This window comes from Maylandia zebra, linkage group LG17, assembly GCF_041146795.1.
Source record: "Maylandia zebra isolate NMK-2024a linkage group LG17, Mzebra_GT3a, whole genome shotgun sequence".
NCBI lineage: Eukaryota > Metazoa > Chordata > Actinopteri > Cichliformes > Cichlidae > Maylandia > Maylandia zebra.
The window spans coordinates 38865840-38889225 of NC_135183.1; the positions used below are offsets into that span (position 1 = coordinate 38865840).

The following is a 23386-nucleotide window of genomic DNA, read 5'->3' on the forward strand; positions in this document are numbered from 1 at the left end:
CGTGCCTCTGTTCCAACATGTCTCCTGCCCTCTCGGATGCCCCGTTGCCTAGCAGAGGGACAGCTCAGCGCTCTGCTGGGCCATGGCTGCAAAAGATCGGAGAGCCAGCAGCGTCTTCGGCGTTTTGTCAGCAAGAGGTGATGGACCTTGAAGAAGTCCTCACAGAAGTGGAAAACACCTAGACGGGTTTCTCAAGGGGCTCAGCGGCAGTGGTGGCTTCACACCCCTCTCCGTTTGCCTGCAGAAGAGAAGCTGTTTAGTGACTGCAGGAGGAAGGCCAGGAAAGGGTTTGAAAGGGTGGGGAAAGACAAACTTAGGCTCAAAGACGAAGGAGGAACAAGGGAGACACAGTAAAACACAGACAGAGGGAGAGCATGAGATCCCAATGACCCATGCAGTTCCCAGTCTAACAAGGCAAATCTACCCAGTTCATATTCAAGGACTGCCCAGTCCTCCATTGTTCCTTGTGATAATCAATCTTGGCTTTAGTAAGGGTAAGTACCCAGTCTTTCACTCTGGTGACCAGCGATAACAATAGGTCCCAACCTGGGGCCTCTGAGGACCCACACTTTAAGCTGACTGTCCACCGGAAAGAGTTCAAACACAAAGGAGGCCATTGATCTCGTAGAAAGCTGTGCTCGGTGCCCAAACGGGGCTAGGAGTGGGTATTATGTCAGAGGGTCTGAGGGTAAAATGAGCCAATTTGAGAGACGCAGCAGGTTGCCATCACCGCTACCCTGCCTGACTCTGCAACCTGCATGGCTGAGCGACCCACTGGCTGGTATCCAGCTTACTAACTGGCCAACTAACTAGCAGACCGATGGTGTGAGTGCCTATACATCAACCAGTGTTGATATTTGGAGCACAACACGGACAGATAATATTGCCTTTTTCTGAATCCGAGGCCCCTAGTTTAAGAAAATAAATGAATAAATAATAAAAATACAGGAGCAACAATAAGACTTCAAAAACAAACATTCAAATTTGATGATTTCTTGCTTCCCTCACCACCAGCCCGTTGTGGCAAACAGCCGCCCCACAGTAGGATAAGCAGCCCACATTTCTTTAGGTTGTAGACTTCAGCTTCAGCCAAAGCTGACAAAAGACCTAATGCTGGTGTTTCATGTGGCCTGTGCACAGCAGTGGTACTTAACAAGGCTTAAACCTTTAATTACAGCAAATGAAAGAAGGCACAACAGGAAATAAAGGACATGATTTGCACAGTAGTGAACAAAGCCAGTTCTGAGTCAGCAGATGACAGCTAGTGTTTTACCCTGACAGATGTGACTCTATGAACAGAAAGCTTTTAAGACCGTATGCAGGTAAAAGTTCAGCATCACAAATTTCTTTCTTGTGTCGTTCTTTTCCACACCACTAATTTAGCCGTCGAGTGCTATAAATAATCCTCAGGCTCTTTTTTTAATTATTTTTGTGTCCTTTGAGACAAACATGCAGCAAGATTATAATAACAATGGAAAAACGACTTCCTCATCCACACAGTACCCATTACAAAAACAAGAGCGGAGCCAGGAATCGGCAGTCACAGTTTCATGGGTGCCCTTCTCTCTCTTTTGACTTGAGTTTCCTGGCTACATATTGCAGTGTCAGCTAAAAACCCAGCCCTATCCTCCAGTAAAGTCTGCCCACCCAGCTTTACTCTTGTCCCAGCCCTGCTAGCCTCCCTCCCTCAGAGCTGTCTGGGGAGAGAAGAGCGAGCGGAGACGCCGCACTGGCCCAGATGGCTGGCGGCTAACCAACTGCAGCCAAAGGTAATCGGAGGCAGATGGGAAACCTTTTGGTGACGAGAGCAGGGGGAACAAGTTGCCTCCTGCAAAAAAAAGAAAAGGAGGAGGGAAAAAAAGCCAAGTGCAGAATCTGAAGGCAATGAGAGAGGGAAAGAGAGGGGAGTGTAAGCTATTCAAGCCAGCTGGGAGAGCCATTCTTGAGTGTTAATACTCTAAACTGAGTGTGGAGGAGATGAAAGGGCCCCTAATGTGGCTCTTGCTTAATTTCACACAGCGACGGGCAGGTACAGTTCAAAACTAAAAAGAAAGAAAGAAAGCTTGCTTTAAAAACAATGAGGGGTCTTTGTGCTGTTGCAACTTCCCTCATATATGGAACAACTAAAAGTCTTTCTCCCCTCCCTCCCTCCCTCCTCCGGCTTTCTCCCAGTCATTTCCTGCGAGCCAAGCTCCCTTTCCATTTTCATTACTTGTTTCTGCACAGCTCTCGATTTATTGTGGACTTATTAGACTTGCTATCAAGTGCTTTTCATGACCACTACATCTCCTCTTGTTTACTTAAGCCAGAGAAAGAGAGGAGAGATAGGACCCCCCCCCCCAACACACACACAAACTAGTGCTATTCAAATACAGCTGCTAAGAAAGATTTGTGGACAGGCTTCACACACACCACAACACGCATGCACCGCCGCGCACACAGCTCTTCTGGTAAATTATTGCTACTCTGGAAATGCGGCTAAATTAAGAGAGAGCTGTCTCGCAGAGGTGACGGCGTTGTACATCTTCCCCGGCCTGTTGTGCAAAGCTTTCCCTCTGGGCTGTATCACTTGTACGAAATAAAAAGCGTATGTTTGTCAGGAGGCCAGGCCGAGGCGAGCGCGCGCGTGCACGGACTCTCCGGGGTCTGGGTTTTGCTTGGATGGATATCGACCGTATAGCTCTACAATCGCGGCCAAAAAAAGAAAAGGGAAAGGAAAGGGGAGGGGGCTCCGAGCCGGGCCACACAGCTTCCAGGGCTATCAGAGCTTTGCAGAGGAGAAAAGAAAGGGGTCGTTGTTACCAAGAGAGAAAGGAGTTGGAGCGCACGGGATAATTAGGTGGGAATTTAAGGGTGGGCCAAAATACTCAAGTGTAATCAAGTCAGTGGACCCTGAGGCATATTGACACGTCACTTCTATTTTTTTATAATCTGATCATCTACTGAACACTGACTGGTGCTTTTTTATAACTGTGTTTAACAGGATGGATATTCCTTTTTCATACTGCAGCCTAACTATGCTGTCCTTGTGTCTAACCGCTGCCAGGGAGAGTGCAGCTATCCGAAAACTAGCACGCTAATCAAAACCATATGACCGGTCTGTGTCGACCGCACAGATGCTAAGTGTCCCTCAGCTCAGCTTCAAGTCTGGGACAGCACCCCCACCACTGCCACTACTCTCAATATATATATATATATAGTCTCCACTTTGGTCAGCAGAGAGCACACGAATCAGCTTTAGGTTGAGTTTATTATTTCATGTAACTGCACGCCACAGTTTCTCTGTCCAAATGAGACCGTGAGGGAGCGAATCGCGCACATCAGCGTCCGTCAGCCTCAGCATCAACTGCGCACTCCTTGAATAAATAAAAATAAGTCATGATCACCATCAACATGAAGCCTGGACAGGTGACAGAGAGGGTGGAATCATATCTCAGATTAAAATCTCTGGTAAAAATAAATAAATAAATAAGGCAGAAGAAGGAGAAAAGTGCAGGCATTCCTTTCTCTGTTTCCCCAAATAAACAGTGTGCAGATGAAAAGTGGGAACATAAACAGGCCGGAGAACCTCGGATGTGCTCCCCTCACTGAAAATGTCCCTCTCTAAGTCTGAAACAATATTTAGTGAGAGAGAGAGAGCTGACTCGACACGGAGTGAGTGAACCAGCGCAGCACAGATGGCAGAGGAGGCTTTTCTCTTTCTGTCTTTTATCTGGTTTACGACTGACAACAATCCAAAAAACACCAAAAATATTCATTACGACAGGCAAAGCCTTACATTTGCTGGAATCTTTACTGTTCAGCGTTAAAATGATTGCAGAGCTGAACTGACAGAGGCTTGCCTGTCAGTTCAGCTCTGCAATCAAGAAAAGAAGAAAGAAAGAAATTGAAAAAATGTGCAGGTTACAGAAAAGCTGTGCAGTTCTGGGAGGCACCGACCTGACCCAGGACAAATAAAGTAAATTTGCTGTCCTAATAGAGGCAGCAGCCAATTTAAGGTTACTATGAAGTTGAATGAGTGCTACCAAAAAAGGAGAAGGAGGAGATTTAAACACAAAAGCATCACATGTGGATGTGAAGAAAAGGAGAAGTGTGCGTAATCTGGTAAAACTACACATCCACGTTGCGTTTTTTATGGGAGCAAAATAAAAAACTAAAACTGTATCTGTGTGTGCTAAAGAATATTTCTGCAAAATAATAATAATGATAAAAATGTTGCACGGTGATCAGGAAACCTGCACATCTGTCATTCGTGCTGTTTGGACGTGCATGTGCTGATATGTCACACAGCCAATGATTCCACATCTGTGTCTCTAAACCTGTGCTCGCCCCTCTGTTTATCATAATGTTACATATAGTCTAAATATAGTACACTAGCAACAGTCTAAATGTTTTCCGTGATAACACTTTAGCAACTTTAGAAACGGGCTGCAGATTTAGTGCGCTTTGGAGCAACTGCGAGTAGCGCCCCCAGCCGGCGAACGACACAACGCCACCATTCACCAGGTACCTGATGTCCGCTGACAGCCACATCATCCCTTCAGCAACACGCAGACACAAACACAGACACACAAACACAGATGCACACCGTCTTGTCATCAGCTAACAAGGAGACCCCAGCGCTAATAAGTAAGAACTCCGAAGAAGAAGAGAAGCAACTCACGGACTCGAGGTTTTAGGAATAGTACAAATCCCCTAAGACAGCGTGAGGCTCACGTCCACAGAGGTGCACCTAATGATCTCATGACAGCAAGAGCCTCACTAAATATGGGCGACATGCAGTGTTTCTGCAGGAAGGAGCGGACAAGAGCTTAGAAGAGCCAGCATCATGCCAGGGCAGTGCCTTTCCTTCTTACAGAGCTGTGCATGAGAGAGAGTGGAGCCGAGCTCGGTGACCTACCTTCCCGTGTCCCCGTGCAGAAGTTTCCGATGTGAGTCTGTCCTCAGCAGCCGAGCGGAGAGGAGGCGGTGCCGGCAGGAGACTGAGGAGACTCAACTTCTTCCACTTCCACAAGCGGAGAGAAGGAGTCTGGTGTCAATTTCCCCCGTGGTAAAAATAGAAGCGTCCGGGAGCAAAAATTTCAAAATAAAGTTTGTCTTGGCAGGACTCCACAGTTGGCAAGGGGCCGATGAGAAATACAGAGCTGTGGCCAAGATAGCTGATGTTGGTCTAAGACCTTTACGTAACTTTGTATCACGCATACCTGTAACCCGTGAACACTGTGCATAAAAATGTGGTTGGTCAGTTTGTGTTTTCTTTGCGCATGACAGACCTGACACTGAGTCCAGTAAAACAGCTTAAATAGTGGCTCAAGCTCGAACTGTTTTAGAAGCAGAAGCAGAAGGCGTCTAGTCCTTCTCACTGAGCATACTGTTTGGCTGTTTTCGGACCGGAAATCCTATAAAATGCTTTAAATAAATAAATAAATCCTGCAGATTACACCACTTCGTGGAAATCTGGCCCTGCTCAGCTCGATATAAAAAGAAGTCTGACAGGTCTAAGCTCAAATAAATCCTATTTTTTGCGAGTTCTTGAGCGCCACAATCTAACTTTGACCTCTGAAAAGCACAACTCGATTAGGAGCCTGTGCTTTCCACACTTTGTTTCAAGGAGCTCTTGTTGTGGTGACTTTTAAGAGGTCATTCTTGGGGCGAATTACCCACACCTGCTTTGGGGGTTCAACCTGGTGATCAGTTCTACAACTTCAGTCTGAATTCGACCAAATTAAACTGACTTCTTGCTCCGATTAGGACATGGCTGAAACTTCCTACCTGTAAAATGCATGCTTTTATTTTGTAGGAAAACATTTTCCTCTGTGGTTTCGTTTTGTCTGTTTTTGCAGGACTGGATTCAGCGGGATCCTGCTGACTCGGTGCCAGATCTGCAACTCCAAAGAAGCAGCTGCAGCCGCTGCAGAGGTGGGGGTTGAGTGTGTGTGGGGTTTGCTATCCCTGCTGTTGGTTTGGTGCTGTGGGTATCGCACAGGTGCTGGAGTGGAGAGTAGATGTCTGTTATGTCATGATGGCAATTCTCCCTCAACACAGTATCCTGGCTACACCACAAGTTCTGTAACTTAGACGTGTACATGTATCTATACGTGTAACGAAGCGCAAGTTTGGGCTTAAATTGTCAGAAATAAATGTGTGAAATTACATAAAAAGTGCTCCAGGTCATTGCCCAGACTGTCCTGTGATTATAAAACAGGTTTTTGTTAATTCACAGAAATATCCTGGGGATTTTTTTTTTAAATCTATTATGAAAAACATAAATTTCTAGAGAAGACGGTTAAAAAAGTTAAATATCTGTCATTTAATTGTTTAGTCACAAGTTAATTACTTTAGTAAATGGGTTTGGGGTCTTTATCAGTAGGAAATGCTGTAAAACCTATAAGAATTCAGCTAAAAGACCAAAATTTATCCCAGAAGTCTCCAGCAGTTACCTCGGTTGCCTAGCAACCACTCACAGTAAAAACCTCAAAGCTTCCTGTAAAATATCAAATTAACGCTTTTACACATTTAAATTTTTTTTTACATGTGTAGAAATTAAACAAAGAATGTAACATGAATGTGCTTTTGGATGTTACACCAGCTACATATTTCCCTCCCTCTAGTCTTTTTGCTGCTAAGATACAACGCTTTGAAAAAGTATTTGCCCCCTTCCCGATTTCTTTTGCTCCCTTTTGGTATATTTGTCACACTTACATGTTTCACATCATCAAACTAATTGTAATATTAGAGAAAAATAACCAGAGTAAATACAAAACAAATACTCCAACCCTACCCGGCCGTACGTGAAAAGTCATCGCCCCCTAAATCTGACAGCTGGAAGAACTGCAGTCAAGTGTTTGTGATAACTGACAATCAGTCTTTTACATCACTGTGGAGGAATTCTTCGCCAAATCTTCTTTGTAGAATTGTTTGAATTCAGCCACATTAGAGGATTTTAAAACACGAAAAGCTTGTTTAAGTTCATGCCAACACATCTCAATTGGATTTGAGTCCAGACTTTGACTAGGCCTCTCCAAAACCTCTTTTGCTTTAGTCACTCAGAGGTAGACTTATGATGTGTTTCGGATCACTGACCTGCTGCATAACCCGAGTGATGGCTGGACATCCTCCAGCAGACAGCAGAATCCAGGTTCCATCAATTACAGCAAGTCGCCCTGAAGCAGCAAAGCAACCCGAGACCATCACACTACCACAGCCACCCCAAAAACCGCTTTTTGTATTTACTCTGGTTATTTTTGTCTCTATTTAAGTGTCACAAATATGCCAAAAAACTAAGAAATCAGGAAGGGGTTACTGTTACCCTAGCTATGACTTAACCTTTTAACCTTTAATGTATTTTATAATTTTAACAATTCATCTAAAAGACTATCGATATAAAGTGTTTTGTATATATTGTAAACATATGTACACAAACATATGTATGTTCATTTTGGACAGCACCTGGCCAGCTGTCTTTTCTGCTGTCTCCACTCTTTATATTTAAATCCTATCAATTCATGGGACAGTGCCAGCTGACTGCACGTGTTCAGCTGTCATGTGAGAATGTGAAATGCAAAAACAGATAAACAGACGGAGCATTGCGCCGTAAACAAGGGGAAACTCATGATGGTCAAATGTCATCTATCTACAGGTGCTGAAAAATAGGTCAGCGCCTTGTGTAAAACCACCACTTGCTATTTTACAGCTTTTGCATGGCTGACTTTGTATAAATAAATAGGATGATTGCAACATGAAGAGAAGACTGCTCGAAGAACGAGGCCATCATTTTAATAATTAGGCATCCTTAGATGTAGGTTTAGGGCAAGAGGTGCAAAGGCCTACTCAGACCACCACGAGCATGAAGCGGCAGACGGTCGGTGACTAACACCAGCCTGGGGCAGTTAGGCTGATGGTGGTGCAGAAGTGCGGAAGACAAAGAAGATCGAGCATGCAAATTTTTGACCTTTAACATGTAAGATGTTACTTTGTTTATTCTATGGACAGAGGAATCTCTTTCCCTTTGTTCATGGGCTAAGTAAGTGCATCCTGACTCGAGTTCAACCAGCAGACCAAATCGTTTTCATCTCGAAAGCAAAAAAGAGGAACTCCCCAATAATGCTGGTTTATTCTTCTAATATTAATTCACTGTTTCGCATATTCAGACATGGCACTGTACAGATTGTAATACATCAGCTGGGATTTAACTTAACTGAGAGGCTCACTGGTGACAGTCAAACTGAAATCAGCCCTCCACGCATGCCATTTGCCGTTTTGCCTGTGTGTGGGTTTGTGTGTGTGTATGTGAGTGTGTGTCATTGTCTCTAAACCCTCGCGTCTTCACAGCACCTTACATTTCTGTCAGATCAACAGATATATCTTTGCCTCTGAAGCAACAACACCGCTCTGCGTCTGCCTGGAACAACAGTGCTCTGTAAGTTTTTTTTATATCTGATTATGTAACAACAGACTGTGTCGTATTGGTTAAACTGGTTAGTTACACTTATGTATATACTTGTGTCTTGTGTGGAAAAACACAACAGCCCAGTAAGGTGGGTGAAAGTAAGACGACCTGAAGTCTGAGCCTGAGAAGTTGCTGTAATGCAGTTATACAGACAAAAAGCTGCAAAGGAGTTTGAACTCGATGTGCTCGAGAATTCACATATTTGAGTAAACGTTGATTTAATAGCAACATGAGGCCATGAAACACGTGAAAATGTAGTTTAGCTATTCATTTACAAAGTTTTTGATGACTTCAGTCCAACAAGATCTAATCGATCAGTTAAATTTAATTCCAACTGAGGTTTGTTTTATATTCACAACTATATAGAAACAGTCAAAAAAAAGGAGAATAAAAGAGTGCGTGCACCGCAGTCGGCCGCGGCATTGTTGCTCTGGCTCAGAAAAGCAGTCATTACATGCTCAAAACATAAATAGCTGCTTTCATTGCGACTTGGAATAGAAAACCAAAAAAAAATGGTGTAGGTTTTAAGACACCCAAGAGGTCCGTGTGTGTCTGTGATCCCTTGTAACTGTTCTTAAAATGACTGGATGTATTTTGGGTGCTGCACTGAGGCATATCTGCTACATGTGTCGGCCACAGTCGGACAGAATCGGTTTGGACGAGCAGAAGATGAATTTTTACGTGCAGAACGGGCTCTGTTTAACTCACAGTGTGATATTCAGAGTTTTAGCATAGTTTATTTTTAGATAAAGACACGGTTGACACAAACACTCATTATAGTGAACAGAAATCAAAGTAGAGTTATTGTTAAGAGGAATATAAATCTCTCTTTGAATGCTAATGAATCCTACCTGAGGTAGGCCTGAACAGTTAATGTGATTTAATCACATCTTGTCAGGTTATTTCCCAGGTGCTGTACAGACTTTGGAAAACATAAAGCAGATAACAGGATCTAACAACAGCTTTTTTCCACTGATTCAGGAAATAATGATTCACTTTGGGGCATTTGGGCTCCTGATTTCAGATGCACTTTCTTATCCAACTCCACCTACACGCTTCGAACGCTCGCTCAGTTTTGTTGGAAAAATAATTTCATATGTGACAGTTAAAGGGCACATTGTCTGTTTTGAGGTGCCTACACAGTCTCGCGCATTGATGTATGTACAGAGAAATGCTTCGAGTTGCACAGCCATGAGCTAACTTCCTGATATCACAAAGAAAATAATCATGACCTAAAAACTCTAAATAGTTATCACTGCTATGCTCTTGATTTAATATCAGTGGGTAATCTACAGAAAACAGAGAGGCACATCGACTGTCTGAGCTCACGCTGGTGCGTTCGTGCGTGATAAGGACCAACACTGTTCTGGTGATTTGCTTTTTGTCATGTTGTTCTCAGCAGCCAGTTAAGCAGCTATTTGACTGATCGCTATTTACACCAAGCACGTCTTGTCGGGTTCCCCACTTCAACACTGTGACTGTGCCCACATATTAATAATATTTCTGCTGTTTAAATGAGCCGAGGAGGAGTTTACACTCAGTAACACAAATATTACACAAATGGTTTATTTTTCTAAAACCTGTAGCTGTACTTGGTTACCACGCGTCAGACTGACACATCTGAGAAAAGTACTGTGAAGAATAACAGTGACTGTGATGACGCGCTGGCTTTTCTTTGCAATAAATGATCATTTTCCAGGTTTTCTGTGGGCCAGAAGCCCCTAATTCATCTTATATGGGTCAGATTACAGGTGTGTTGTGACAGCTGGGCCACACTAGGCTTGGTGTGACAGATGTCAAGCTTGTCTACTGAGTATTAGGCTAGATCTAGCTTACGTAGCATTTGCTAGCGAGCCATAAGTAGCCCTGCTATCTGGGTCCAGAGGCCACAATGGGGTTGGGTTTTTTTAAAATTATTTTTTAAATATTTCAGCAAAAACTGTTTAAAAAAATTAAAGTCCTCTTCACTTTTGTCAACGACGTCCCCATCTTCTTCCTCGTTTAGTTCTTCCTTCACATTAGCACGTGTTAGCACGCTAACGCACCCAGCTAAAAAAAAGTTGAGGACTGTAAACGCTAAACATGAGCACATAACGCTGTCAGCTCTAAGCGCTGCTCTGCCTTCATGTCGAATGTGTTTCCGCTGCTAATGTTTACGCTTCCTAATTGTGGTTTACTTGAATAAACACTTGATGCTTGCGCTGAGGTCGCCTTTAAAAGCTCGACCTCGTTGCTTTTATCCGAGCGCAAATGGTTTGAAGATGTCAAAGTATTCGCATAGTCTGTCGAAGCTCGTGCGTCCGAGCACATAATGTTGTGGCGGGTTAGCCATTATGACAAGATAGAAATGGTGAACCCACCGGAAAGATCATAATGGCCGCCGTGTTTCGTTTCGCTCTGTCACAACCCCGTTATCACTGCCATCTAAAACGATAACCTGGAGCTGTGAGTCTGCCGAGAACAGACGAGTTTGACCAAATGACAAACACAATCAGGTTTTTGATTCCTATTTAATTGCATTTACTCTCACACCAGAAAACTTTCTCTCTGTTCTCTGTGGAAAACCAGCGTTCAGGCCTCGAGATCTCGTGTCGAGTCCTCGGCTTGCTGAAAACAGAGTGACTCATAGGACTCTTTTTTTCCACCACTCATTGGGTCAATCACTATCTGCTTACTCTGCAACACTCTTGTACCAAAGTATTCTTTGCACATCAGAGGGAATTATACACTGCATGCAAACAGTTTCTGTGTGTTAGTCCCGGGCGCTGCATGAAAGACACCCCGCAACAGTGTGGGTTCAAAGCTTGGCTCAGGAACCGTGCCATGTGTCGCCTCATCTCCCGCCAGTCTTTGTTTTTGTTAAATAAAAAGAGGGAGGGCGGAGAAAAAAGAAAGAAAGCACCAAACTCTTAGTTTATAAAGAGCACACGCAGAGCCGGGACTTGGCTTCTGCTGTTGTTGGACCTTTTAATGTTTTGTTGGAAAGCCGTCAGTGTTTTGGTTAGTTTGGTCGTAAATTACAGCAGCATGGCTAATATGCTTGTCACGGTCTGTTAAAGGGGGTTTGTTATTAAATTCACTTTCCCTTTCAGTTTGCTCAAGTAATATCACAGAAGTTGATCATAAATTTTGAGCTGCTGTATCACCGCGCTACCCACTTAAACGCCCCACAGTGTATGGGGAATTTAAATGAGAAATGGGGAAAAAGAATAGAGTCACCTGCATCCATTTATAGACTTTTTACAGGAGTAGACCTCCTTTCTCAACACATACACAAACAAGATGCAAGTCATTTATTGTTTATCTATAAAATATCAGAAAGTGCTTACATGGAGCTCAAGTTGATGCCTTTAAATTTCCTTTTTTGCTCTCAAAGCAGTCTAAAATAAAAAATAAGTAAATGTACATTAATATAAAATAATGCAATAAGCAAATTTGCACACTAAATTTAAGCAGAATGGGGTAAAAAAAAAAGAAGCTTATTTTAGCTTTAAAGTCAAATGACAGCAAAAAGATAAACACCTTTCTGCATTAAAAATAAAAATAAACTCCATAATAGTTATTCCCGTGTGTTGAGATCGGATTAGGTGGTGCAGAAGTTGAATAAACGTATGAACAGTTAGTCTCCATTCGTTAGAAAAACCAGTTTTCCATGTGCTGCACATCCATACTGACTAAAATAAACACCTTTTAGGTGCAGATCATGAAGCGCTCCAGCATTGCTGCTCATGTCTAGGCGACATCCATTTGTCCACACTGTAGGGTCTGGTCTTTGTTGTGGCGTTTTGGAGGTCATGCTGCAGTAAAACCTGGTTTCTTGTGGCAGTCGTATGTTGCTGTTTGGTTGTCCACTGTTGATGTGGGAAGCAGCTCAGGTATATAACCAGGAAGCTGAGGTTTTGCACTTTTTATTTCACATAGTGTTTAAAAACATGTTATATGTTACGGTGTAAGAAGTTAAATTACAGTAAAGTAGATTTGCCAGCTTTTGGTAATCACACCTCCTGTTTTACTGTAAGTAACTTATGGCACATGCTGTGTATGTCAGGTTTTAGGTTTATAATTTCATCGTTATAAAAACTGCACTCTTTGTGAGGGGGTGAAGTTTTCACTGATATGAAGAAATGAAACTGATGGACACATAGTGAGAATAACACAAAGACAATCACGTATCAGTTTGCATGCCGCTTTGTTTAAATGTGCTTCTCGTCTTTATTTACTCCCAAATCGAAGAAGAGCTCAGGAGAGCAGCCTGGCTGATCTCCTGCGTGTCTTCATGAAATCTCGATCTTTCTCTTCATTTCAGATCATTTCCTTTCTGGGTTTTCTGAGCTGATGCCTGTGACGTCTTGTGATCGCTGTCGATTCCCCTCTTTATCTCAAACATCTTCTGCTTGTTGTCGCGTAACTGTTCCACGCTGCAGTCGAAACCCTTTTGATTTTAAAGTTGTCCTTACTCCCGTTCACAATAAAGTCAACCGAGTACCAGCGCTTCTCATCGCGCACACGCTCGTTACAGTAACGATACTTTGATCTCAGTTTTTTTGTTCCATAAAATGAAAAAACGATGAGTTTTAAAGCAGAGGGAATGTTCTGTAACCGTACAGCACCTGTTCAACGGAAGAGCGACACGCTGGAGAAAGGAGGCTGTGAGGGCGGACTGCGACTTCCTGTTGTGGCTTGTGTCATCACTTTGTTAACCTGCAAACTTTATGCAGTCTCAAAGTGTGGGTGCCTCATGCTAAGTGTCACATCCCCACATATGTCTCCTCACTTGTACGTGTCAGGCTCCTGAGAAGCGCAGCTCTGTTGGGTTTGTTGTAGATCCTAGTGAAACACAGCTGGGAAGGGAAGAGAAGGTGAGGTTATCCAGGTTGTGTGTGTGTGTGTGTGTGTGTGTGTGTGTGTGTGTGTGTGTGTGTGTGTGTGTGTGTGTGTGTGTGTGTGTGTGTGTGTGTGTGTGTGTGTGTGTCTTTTGGGGCTTTTCTGTTGCTTTTTGTAGTACTGATTTTAGTGTTGTCCATTTTTAAGCTGTATTCCCACCAACTTGTATTTGTAATTTGGTAAATTAGAAAGTTGCATTGATCTGGCTGTGAGTGGAGGAGGTAGAAACTAAAAAAGCCGAGCGGTCAGAGGTGGCAAATTTGTTTCAATCTGTGCCATTGGTCAGTTTTCTCAAAGAAATGTCCCCCTCCCTCCTCTCTGTCTCCCTAGTTTCTCTCTCACTGATTACATCCAGGACTTCAAGGCCAGGCCAACTTTTACCAGGTCTCACCATGTCCATCGACCCTGCGGCCGAGCTGCCTTTCTTCTACGGCAGCATCAGTCGCTCGGACGCCGAGCAGCACCTGAAGCTGGCTGGGATGTCCGACGGCCTCTTCTTGCTGCGGCAGTGTCTCCGCAGTCTGGGGGGCTACGTCTTGTCTATCGTGTGGAACCTGGAGTTCCACCATTACTCCGTAGAGAAACAGCTTAACGGGACTTACTGCATCACAGGAGGGAAGCCTCACTGTGGCCCTGCAGAGCTCTGTGAGTTTTACAGCAAAGACTCCGACGGCCTGGTGTGCCTCCTGAAGAAGCCGTGTCTACGCTCCCCAGATACGCCGATCAGGCAAGGCGTGTTTGACAGTCTGAGAGAAAACATGCTGAGGGAGTACGTGAAGCAGACCTGGAATCTGGAGGTGAGCCGGGTGTCGGGTGGTGCTGAAGAGTTTAGAAAAAGAAAATAACCATGTAGGGTAGAGTTTTGAGCTACTTGTACTTTACCTGAGCATTTCGGAGACTGAAAAGTTCATTTTTTAGCTATAATTACTTTTCTGTGATATTGAATATGTTTAAATGTCTTCCTAACAAACTACGGTTGTTGTTTTTACAAAATTTAACCATGCAAATGTGCTGACTTCTGCTCATGGAGATAGCTTTGATGTCTGCATCCAGCCCGCTGTACAGTGCAGTCAAAGTGATCTCTTCAGTCGTTATATTTTCCGCCCTCATCGCGCTGCAAAATATAGCAAATAAACCAAATAGAAAATCTGCTGATGGGTGAAAAATTTATACAAAATAAAAAATTTGTGATCTGATAAATGTTTTCGCCTGTAAGCAAAATTTGCCATTTTGTTTTTTTGTGGTTATTTGAGAGCAGCTGCACAGATAAAACTTTCCACTGCTGTATTGACATGTAGATATTTTTTTAAAAGTACACGTACGTCTGAGAAACCTTCACATTTAATGAACCACTATTTAAAAAACAACAACACGAGGTGTCTTATCAAAAATCAGCAATCTTACCAACATGTGTCAGTTTTCCCACATCAGTCAGTGAATGTCGTTACAAAGAAACAAAGTGTTCAAAGTTAAAGATCAGTGGTGTGGCAGCGCCAGGTCACACTTTGCTGGTAGACTTTAAACAACTTTTGAAAAACTTGTGACGGCCCAGACCTCGGACTCGGACAATCCCTCCCTTCTTAATGGCTCTCTGCAAATACAACGAGAAGTTTGAAGTTGTGACCTTCTTCTCTGCAACGTTTTCATTTTGTGGCCCCGATCGGACTCTAACTCGGGGAAAGGTCTTCCCCGCAAGCCGTATGTTTGAGTCTGGTTTAACTGACATTTCTGAAGGGACTTTTTTGGTGGAGTGGGAGAGACTTTGCCCACACACAATCTCTCCAAACCTTTCCTCAAGTAGGAACACAGGTAGGAGCTCTCAGTTCCTCTGAAGGTTTCTGTGGCCTGGGGAAAGTAGTTGCACTAACAAGCTACAGTTCTTAGAAACGAGAACCAAAAGTATGAGACAGACGGTAGAAGCTAAAGTAAAGAGTCAAGATGGGGGAATAGGAACAAAGTGAGCAGGTAACTGGAAAGAAAAGGCAGGCCAGGTGGGAGTACGAGGGTCTGAGATGACAGCACTGAAAGAATTAGTCAACAAGACTAAAACTAAGAAGAGCATTTTCACTTGTGCCTCCTCCAGTAACCTGCCACATACAACGATCAGTATCTTTTTGACACCGGTGATACAACTGAAGAGCCAAACTAGCTCCACGTCTATGCAGAATTCGCCTGCAGCTCGAGTGTCATAACGTTCCCTCTCTGAGCTTCACATGCACCACCTTCCACCGCATTTGACACCCAGCATGAGCAAATTCAGAAACACCAGCAAGCTGCGATGCAGTCCTCCCCGCAATTTTAGATAAAAAGTCATTATTGCAAAACACGGAGATAACACGTGATCATTTTTCCGGTTCAGGGCGAAGCCATGGAGCAGGCCATCATCAGTCAAGCTCCTCAGCTCGAGAAGCTGATCGCAACTACAGCCCATGAGAAAATGCCTTGGTACCACGGCAAAATCTCCCGCCATGAGGGGGAGAGGCGGCTTTACTCGGGAGCACAACCGGACGGCAAGTTTCTGTAAGTTTTTGCTTCTTTTTTAAAAAGCCTGCTGTGTTTGTTTGTTGGGTAAAGATTTTGCATTTATGTGTGTTTTGTTCCTCAGAATCAGAGACAGAGAGGAGTCTGGCACATACGCTCTCTCCATGATGTACGGGAAAACGGTGTACCACTATCAGATCCTCCAGGACAAGTCGGGGAAATTCTCTATGCCTGAGGGAACAAAGTTTGACACAGTCTGGCAGGTCGGTCCTCAGGCTCTTTTTTTCTTCCTCTTTACTTGTGTGTCGTTTTTCTGGCCTAAACTAAACTTATTCTCAATGTTCAGCTGGTGGAGTATCTGAAGATGAAACCTGACGGCCTTGTAACCGTTCTCGGAGAGACGTGTGTTAACGGCAAAGCTGCTGTTGAAAGTACTGACCAATCTTTCCTTTTTTAATCACATCTCAGCCTGAATTTGCAGTTTATATTGTGGTTTATTCATAATATGAATAATATAATACGCAACGTTCTTTTTTGATTCTATTCACTAATGAAATTCTCCTGTCATTTTTCAGAGACACCCAGTCTTCCCAATGTAAGTAGTCGGTACATCCTGCACTGTTCAAGTCAGCGCACGTCTTCATCCTCTGAGATTTATTTCTTTGTCATTCCTTTCAGAGGCCACGCGGCGCCAATGGATACACACCGCCACCTCGAGGTCGGTAGCCAGCAGTGCAAACACACAGGCAGCATTGAGCATAAACTGCGATGGCTGTTCCTGCAAGGATGCGTTCAAATAAAAAAACTCACAATTACACAATCAGTCGTAGAAGGAAGACTGAAATCTGATAGATTATAACTGCATGCCAAGCGCTGTGTTTAAAGGTTGTGAGTTAAAAAATGTAATTCCTCAGTAACAGTGTCCAGTTAATATATCACTGGGTAATTAATTTATACAAGTGCATCATGTTTTAGACTCTGATACGTGATTTTGAATGTAAAACCTTCAAGTTTGAAATGTTTTGCACGTTATATCTACAAACAAAGCACATGCAATTTATTGTGTGCAATTTGTACTTTGCAGCTCTTGCATTGGTCACAAAGACTACTGTGCCCGAAGACCGCGACCTTCTCCCCATGGACTGCAATGGATTCAACCCGTATCACAACCCCAATGATATCAAGAGGTTCAACATCCAGAGGTCCGACCTGCTGATGGACGAGGTGGAGCTCGGCTCTGGGAACTTTGGCTGTGTCAAGAAGGGAGTCTTCAAAACAGAATCGTGAGGAGCCGAACATTTTAAAAACAGACGCTGAGCCGTACGTGCGTGCGTCTACTGATGTCGCTGCCTGTGTTTTGTTTGGATTCAGGGGTCAGATAGACGTGGCCGTCAAGGTGCTGAAGAACGACAACGAGAAGCTGGTGAAGGAGGAGATGATGCGGGAGGCAGAGATCATGCACCAGCTGAGTAACCCGTTCATCGTCCGCATGCTTGGCCTGTGCAACGCAGACTGTCTTATGCTGGTCATGGAGATGGCTTCTGCCGGACCGCTGAACAAATTCCTCTCCTCCAACAAGTAAGTTCATCTTTAACTGTTTGTAGTTACACTTAAAAAAAGTTGTTTTATTTATTTATTTATTGGTAAACTCTGGTTTTTCTTTGAGTCAGTTTCTTAGCAGTTATCCTAACCTGCAGCACGGTTGGGTGGAACCACTTGACATAACTTTTGAATAAAAGTGTTAATATTTTTTATTTCATTTATTTATCAGTTACGTATTTATTTTATATATTTTATGTATTGCTTCAATGTTTTACATTCATTGTACATTTTTTAAAGTAAATCCAAAAAACACAGTATTTTGTTGAAATAACACAAATGACTCAAGTAAACCTTTAAAAAAAATCTTTAGTGAATAAAACTTCAGAGGATTTTTTAAACCAGCAATAGTGAGATTTCAGTTTTAGGAGTGTAACTAGGAGACTGATTAAGGTCTGACTTACATATTTTTATATAAAAAAACCATCTTATTTATTATTTTTCATGACACTCAGATCCTTACGAATCCTATATAGCATGTGTAGAGTCAGATCAGATTACGCTCTGACTTTACAAAAATACATACATGTCAGTGTAACCCTAACAGCTCCCACAGACATGCACTGCCCCAGGATGGGTTTTGCACCAAACAGGGCTGTGGTTTAGGGTCAGTCAGTTTCATGCATAGAAATCTTTCAGCTGTAACAAGGATCAAAACATGTCGATGTGAATAATCTTACTTTATCTCAAAGAACTCAGCTCTTCTACGTGGTAAATAGTAAACAGAGTGGTGCTACTATAACCCCTTTCTATTCAAGGTGAGCCCTCAAAGTGCGTCCTGGTACAAGTCTGTACTTCTCAGGTGGATTCTGATACTGACACTGCAGAAGTCCTTGCCATGACATGCTGATGAGGAATGAATCAGACAATCTGTTCATCCAAGACATTTCTGATCTTTATGAGGCCGTTCTTTTTTCCTGTGGCAGCTCCATGTATTCTCAGAACTGTCACGTTATGACGGAATAAATACAGAACAACAAAAGTGAACGTACGCTTTCTTACATCTTAATTTTATAGGAGAGCAGGCAAGACCGTACTCTGTATGGACAGCAGCAGCTCTCGAAGGGCAGAAGTTGGAACATGGGGATGTGATTTTACACGTCCTTTAGGTTATGTGTTTGCTTTAGTGCCAGGATAACATTTTAATAGCCACCTTCACTCTTTCCAAGACTTAAGTAAAGCAAAGAGAAGCCTATAACTCAAGTCCAGTCAATAGAGATATTAGAGATAGATAAAAGAGCAGGGGAATGACACGCAAAAGCTTCTCCAGCTGAGAGTCATCCTAGGTGAGGTGTTTTGGGCATGTCCTCCCAGGTGAAGGCCCTGGGGCAGAACCAGGACAGAGCTCACATTTTGCCAACACCTCGGTATTTCCCCTGAACATCTGGATGAGGCGTTTCAGCTCTGACTGTTGCCCCCATGACTCAGAGCTGGAAAAGCAGCAGAAAATGGAGAGGTGGATGATTCCAAAACTCCAAATATGTCTTAAAGCAGGGGTGTCCAACTCCAGGCCTCGAGGGCCGGTGTCCTGCAGGTCCTTGATCCAACACAGCTGATTACGGCTAATTGACCTCCTCAACATGTCCTGAAGTTCTTCAGAGGCCTGGTAATGAACTAATAAATTGATTCAGGTGTGTTGACCCAGGGTGAGATCTAAAACCTCACCTGGAGTTCCCCACTTCTGTCTTAAAGACTCAAACTTAGGATGGTTCATTTTTCAGGCTGCTTCATTTGAAGGTTTCTGGATACTTAAAACTGCAATAATATTCAGTGTTTTGTTGCATCAAAAGGAACTGGACAAGTTTTGTGTCATCATCATCATCGATCGTCTGTCCATCTATTTACTTCTGCTTTTCCAGTCCAGGTTCAGGGGGTGCAGCTGGAGCCCATCCCAGCTGTCTTAGGAAAAAACTACATTTGTGTACTAAAAATATCCTAATGCTTCTTTTCTCTGGACGTGTGTCCTCACAGGGATACCGTATCGGTGGAGAACATTGTGAACCTGATGCACCAGGTGTCGATGGGCATGAAGTATCTGGAGGAGAAGAACTTTGTGCACAGAGATTTAGCGGCTCGCAACGTCCTGCTGGTCAATCAACAGTTCGCCAAAATCAGTGACTTTGGCCTCTCCAAGGCCCTGGGAGCAGATGACAACTACTACAAAGTACTCACGAATTTTTTAATATTGTTGTACCGCAAGACAAAGTTGCATGAATACAGAGTGATTAGAGAGTCCGGTGTGGGTTTTATCAGTGTGTGCAAACAGAGAGTATGTCTTAGATGGATTGCCCTTCTGCGAGTTGCTGACCTCACAATGTGCAAACAGTAATTAGCTCCTATTGACAAAAATGTGTCAGGTGCCCTGTTTGAACTAAACACTCAATTGATTTCCATTTTACTGATTTACTGACCCATATCTGGAGTGGATGTAGTTACCAGAGAGCCCCAGCAATCCTTCACTCCAAGGCCCTAAATACTATCGCCGATGTTTGCTTGCTTTGGCCGAGTCCTTGGCGTGCTTCTCATCATCATAAACGTTGTGTTCACAGGCTCGTACTGCAGGTAAATGGCCGCTCAAGTGGTACGCACCAGAATGTATACTCTTCCACAAATTCTCCAGCAAAAGCGACGTGTGGAGTTTTGGTGTCACCATGTGGGAGGCGTTCTCCTACGGAGGGAAACCCTACAAGGTAAGACAGATTACTGCAGAAGGTTATCAAAGCATGACGTGATCCCAGAGCTCACGCTGCCTGTCTTTGAATTTGTTCTCCAGAAAATGAAAGGACCCGACGTGATCCGCTTCATTGAGAACGGGAGCCGCATGGATTGTCCGGCGGCGTGTCCAGAGCGAGTATATACACTGATGAAAGAGTGCTGGACATACAAGTGAGAAACCGATGGTCTTGTGCGTGCGTTATACAAGAGAGGCATAAACAGAGGTTGTCTGTATGTATGTACAACAAAACAACAAGAGTTCATGTTTCCACAATAAGAAACAAACTGGGAAAGAAATGGTACATTCAAAGTCCGAGCTCAAATCCAGCTGAGATGCTTGAACACACCGTTAATGCTCAAACCCACCAGTCTGGCTGAATTAAACAATACTGCCACGAAGAGTGGCTGAAAGACTCATTGCCAGTTATCACAAATGCTAGATTGCAGTTCTTGCTGCCAAGAGTGGCACAACCAGCTATTAGCTTTAGGGAGCAATTAGTCTTTCACGCAGGGTCTGTAGTTTTTTCCCCTGAATAAAGTAAACGTACTTAAATCGTTTAAAAACTGCATTTTGTATTTACTCTTGTTGTTTTTGTCTAAAAAGACTCATTTAAAATTAGTTTGATGACCTGAAACATATGTATGACAAATGTGCAAAAAACTAAACTAAGAAAACAGGAGGAGGGCAAACACTTTTCACAGCAGTGTATTTAATGACTTATGTAGTTTTCATACGTCAGGCATGGCTGCTGTCACCTAACGACATTATATTCCTCAGTCGTTCCCTCGTAAATGAAAACAATTTCCTCTTGAATATTTGTTTTTTAGCGTCAGATTAAGCAAGCAACGCATCCTCTTAAAATCCTGTGACTTCTATTTATCACAGCCTCCTCTCTCTGCTCCTCCCCTCTCCTCTCTCACAGACACGAGGACCGTCCTGACTTCAAGAAGGTCGAGGAGGCCATGAGGAGTTATCATTACTCCATATCCGGCAAGGCCAAGCCTGAGGAAGGCGCAGCCGCCGCCGCACCCGAGCCTACCAAGTAGACAGAAAAAAGGCACATTCTGTCCCAGCGCTGCACAAAGCGTCCTTTCAGCCGGCCATTAAACAACCAAAACAAAGAGTGTTTTATGAACTGTGCACAGTGACCAGCTTTGACCGCAGAAGCGACGCAGCAATAAATGTGCATTTGTAAATCGGACTTCAGTGTGTCAGCCGTGCGAGGAAGCTCTCTGTCTGCCGTGGTTTGAATGTTAAGTGTCGTAATACTGCTGAACAAAACTAATTTTATTTTCTGCTACTTTAATCGAACCATGTATTCAAATCTGCGTCTTTGTCCGCCTCCACCTAAAAGCATTTTTACTGTTTTTAGCCTAATAAACTAGAAACAAACGAATTATGTGAGTGAAAAATGTGGATTAACTTATCATAAATCTGCTGATATGACTGAATTCATTCTTAAGTGCTGTGTGATTTTTTTTTTCTTTTTCTTTCTTGGAGCTACAACAACAGTCTGACATTATAAGTCTTAATTGTTCTTTTCCAGATGTTCCAGATGTTCCAAAACCATAAAAATAAAAATCTGTAACTTTATCACAGATGTGGCGGGAAACCTACGAGCCTCCATTCAACTGGTCTTCTGCAATCTGTCTCATAAAATCAATCATAACACAAAAGACATTACAATTAAAGACATGAACATTTGTATCAACAAAATGCTCCATAAAAGCATCAGCATTTGGTGATGTTTCACTGGAAGGCAAAAATGAGCTTTGGACATGAGGTGCATGCATACTTTCTTATAAATACTCTGAACATGTATGTGCAGAGTCCAACATCTGCATTTTTAATCAAAAGAAACATTCAAAATGAGAAAGTCTAATATGAGACTTTTTGAGACTTTGAGTTTAAAGCTGTTCTCTGTCTTTAAATATGTGTGTTTGTTGAATAGTTTTTTCTCTCTGATGTTTCAATGCCAGTAATTTAAAACGTCACACGCGGCGATTTATTAGGAAAGAAACAAACTGAGGTTAGTCACGCTGGCCCCAAACTGTGTCAGAGGAAGTACTTGTGAACCGTCAGGCCACACTGGAGGGTCCAAGGAAGTCGATGAAGCAGTTTTCAAAATAATAGTAGGTTTTCACAAAATAAACCCTATGACCCTATATTAGACCCTATGCATGCTGTGGTATAAATAGGTAATATGATCAGAGTCCCGGAAATCTACATTTATTATATATTTAATATTTTTTCATAAAGAATTTAACGGTATTGCTAATTTCCAGCCCTTGTCCTTTGTTGGGCTTTTACATCCATAATGCATAAAACAGATTTACACAATTCAAGTGTCTTTGAAAGACACTATATATTATACACTGTAATTTAAGAAAAAACATATGGTGACAGTTCTGCCACCAAACATGCTTTTTAGCCATAATTTGTAGAGTTTGGTTGTACAAAGGTGTCAGATACTCGATTAGAAAGGGTGACGATTGAGCCCAAACTGTCAAACAAGGAAGAAATATCATAGATTACCTAATAACTGAGCAGGTGTGTGGTGTCGAATTAACTTAAATTTAGATTTGTTTTAAAGTTAGTCTTAAGTCCTCATGTGGGGCTGTGTTTGTGTGGGTCAGTATGGGACATGTCAGTGACATTGGTGTGTAGTCTGACAGTTTCATATATGTTTATGTTTATTTATATTTATACATTTAATTACAGCAGCAGTGTTGGCCAATATAGCTTAAAACTGTGCAGGTTACTAGATTAGGACCTTTTGTTTATTATAAGCACACATACGCACATATCGTTTCATGCCATAGTTTCTCCTTTGCAAAACTGAAAAAGAATTTCATTTCTTCAGTATATGCTGACACGTCATTCAAATTCTGTAACACTTGTAGCTTTTGTTTTACTTGTAACTTTTCCTGCTTGACCTTCTGTGGCATGGCTTGGGTAAAAACTATATTGTAGAAAACTGCAGACTGCAAACTGTGAGGTACTGAGTCAAGATGTAGGACAGGAGAGCAAAGAATCAAAACGCCGTGTAGTCCCACATAAAAAGAGACATCTGATCAGGATACGGGCGGAGCAGGATTGATTCTTCCGAACAGTAAAATGAGAAAACCCACACTGGAAACTTGATTTAGTTTGTCAGCAGGTGTAAGTGATTAATACATGAAAACTGCTCTTAGGTCAGAGGGAATGTAATGAAATGACCAAAGCTAACATGAAAGTCTCCACATATAGTGGAAAAA

At 42.8% G+C, this 23386-nt stretch overlaps 2 protein-coding genes across 5 annotated transcripts in view; one reads left to right on the forward strand and one right to left on the reverse strand.

Annotated features, from left to right (window-relative positions):
- adamts10 (ADAM metallopeptidase with thrombospondin type 1 motif, 10) overlaps window positions 1–5286 on the reverse strand; it is a 56314-nt gene extending 51028 nt beyond the window's left edge. The window contains exons 1-2 of the mRNA XM_004553802.5: window positions 4901–5286; window positions 1–238 (exon numbers count right to left, since the gene is read on the reverse strand). The exon at window positions 1–238 is cut by the window's left edge and continues 151 nt beyond it. The gene's annotated coding sequence lies outside the window, so the exon portion shown is untranslated. The remainder of the gene's footprint in view (window positions 239–4900) is intronic.
- A 195-nt stretch (window positions 5287–5481) lies between these two features.
- On the forward strand, window positions 5482–21580 carry zap70 (zeta chain of T cell receptor associated protein kinase 70). Of its 4 annotated transcripts, none has more exons than XM_004553806.4 (14): window positions 5482–5496; window positions 5844–5919; window positions 13664–14130; window positions 15693–15853; window positions 15939–16077; window positions 16161–16245; window positions 16390–16409; window positions 16493–16532; window positions 16899–17097; window positions 17186–17392; window positions 19385–19577; window positions 19963–20103; window positions 20187–20299; window positions 21052–21580. In XM_004553806.4, the coding sequence occupies exons 3-14, from the start codon at window positions 13726–13728 to the stop codon at window positions 21173–21175; spliced, it is 1827 nt and encodes a 608-aa protein (XP_004553863.3). In that variant the 5' UTR covers window positions 5482–5496; window positions 5844–5919; window positions 13664–13725; the 3' UTR covers window positions 21176–21580. The 4 variants fall into 4 exon arrangements, with proteins under 4 accessions (XP_004553863.3, XP_012775293.3, XP_004553860.3 ...); XM_012919839.4 differs by lacking the exon at window positions 5482–5496 and adding an exon at window positions 8351–8419; XM_004553803.4 differs by lacking the exons at window positions 5482–5496; window positions 5844–5919 and adding an exon at window positions 8314–8419.
- Window positions 21581–23386: the final 1806 nt, after the last annotated feature.

What these genes read in the sequence shown, in the direction of transcription:
- zap70 (XM_004553806.4), top strand. Translation starts at nt 13,726, where the DNA reads ATGTCCATCGACCCTGCGGCCGAGCTGCCTTTCTTCTACGGCAGCATC. An exon ending in AGACACCCAGTCTTCCCAAT is followed by an intron (nt 16,410 to 16,492) that starts GTAAGTAGTCGG and finishes CATTCCTTTCAG; the next exon opens with AGGCCACGCGGCGCCAATGG. An exon ending in CAGATGACAACTACTACAAA is followed by an intron (nt 19,578 to 19,962) that starts GTACTCACGAAT and finishes TTGTGTTCACAG; the next exon opens with GCTCGTACTGCAGGTAAATG.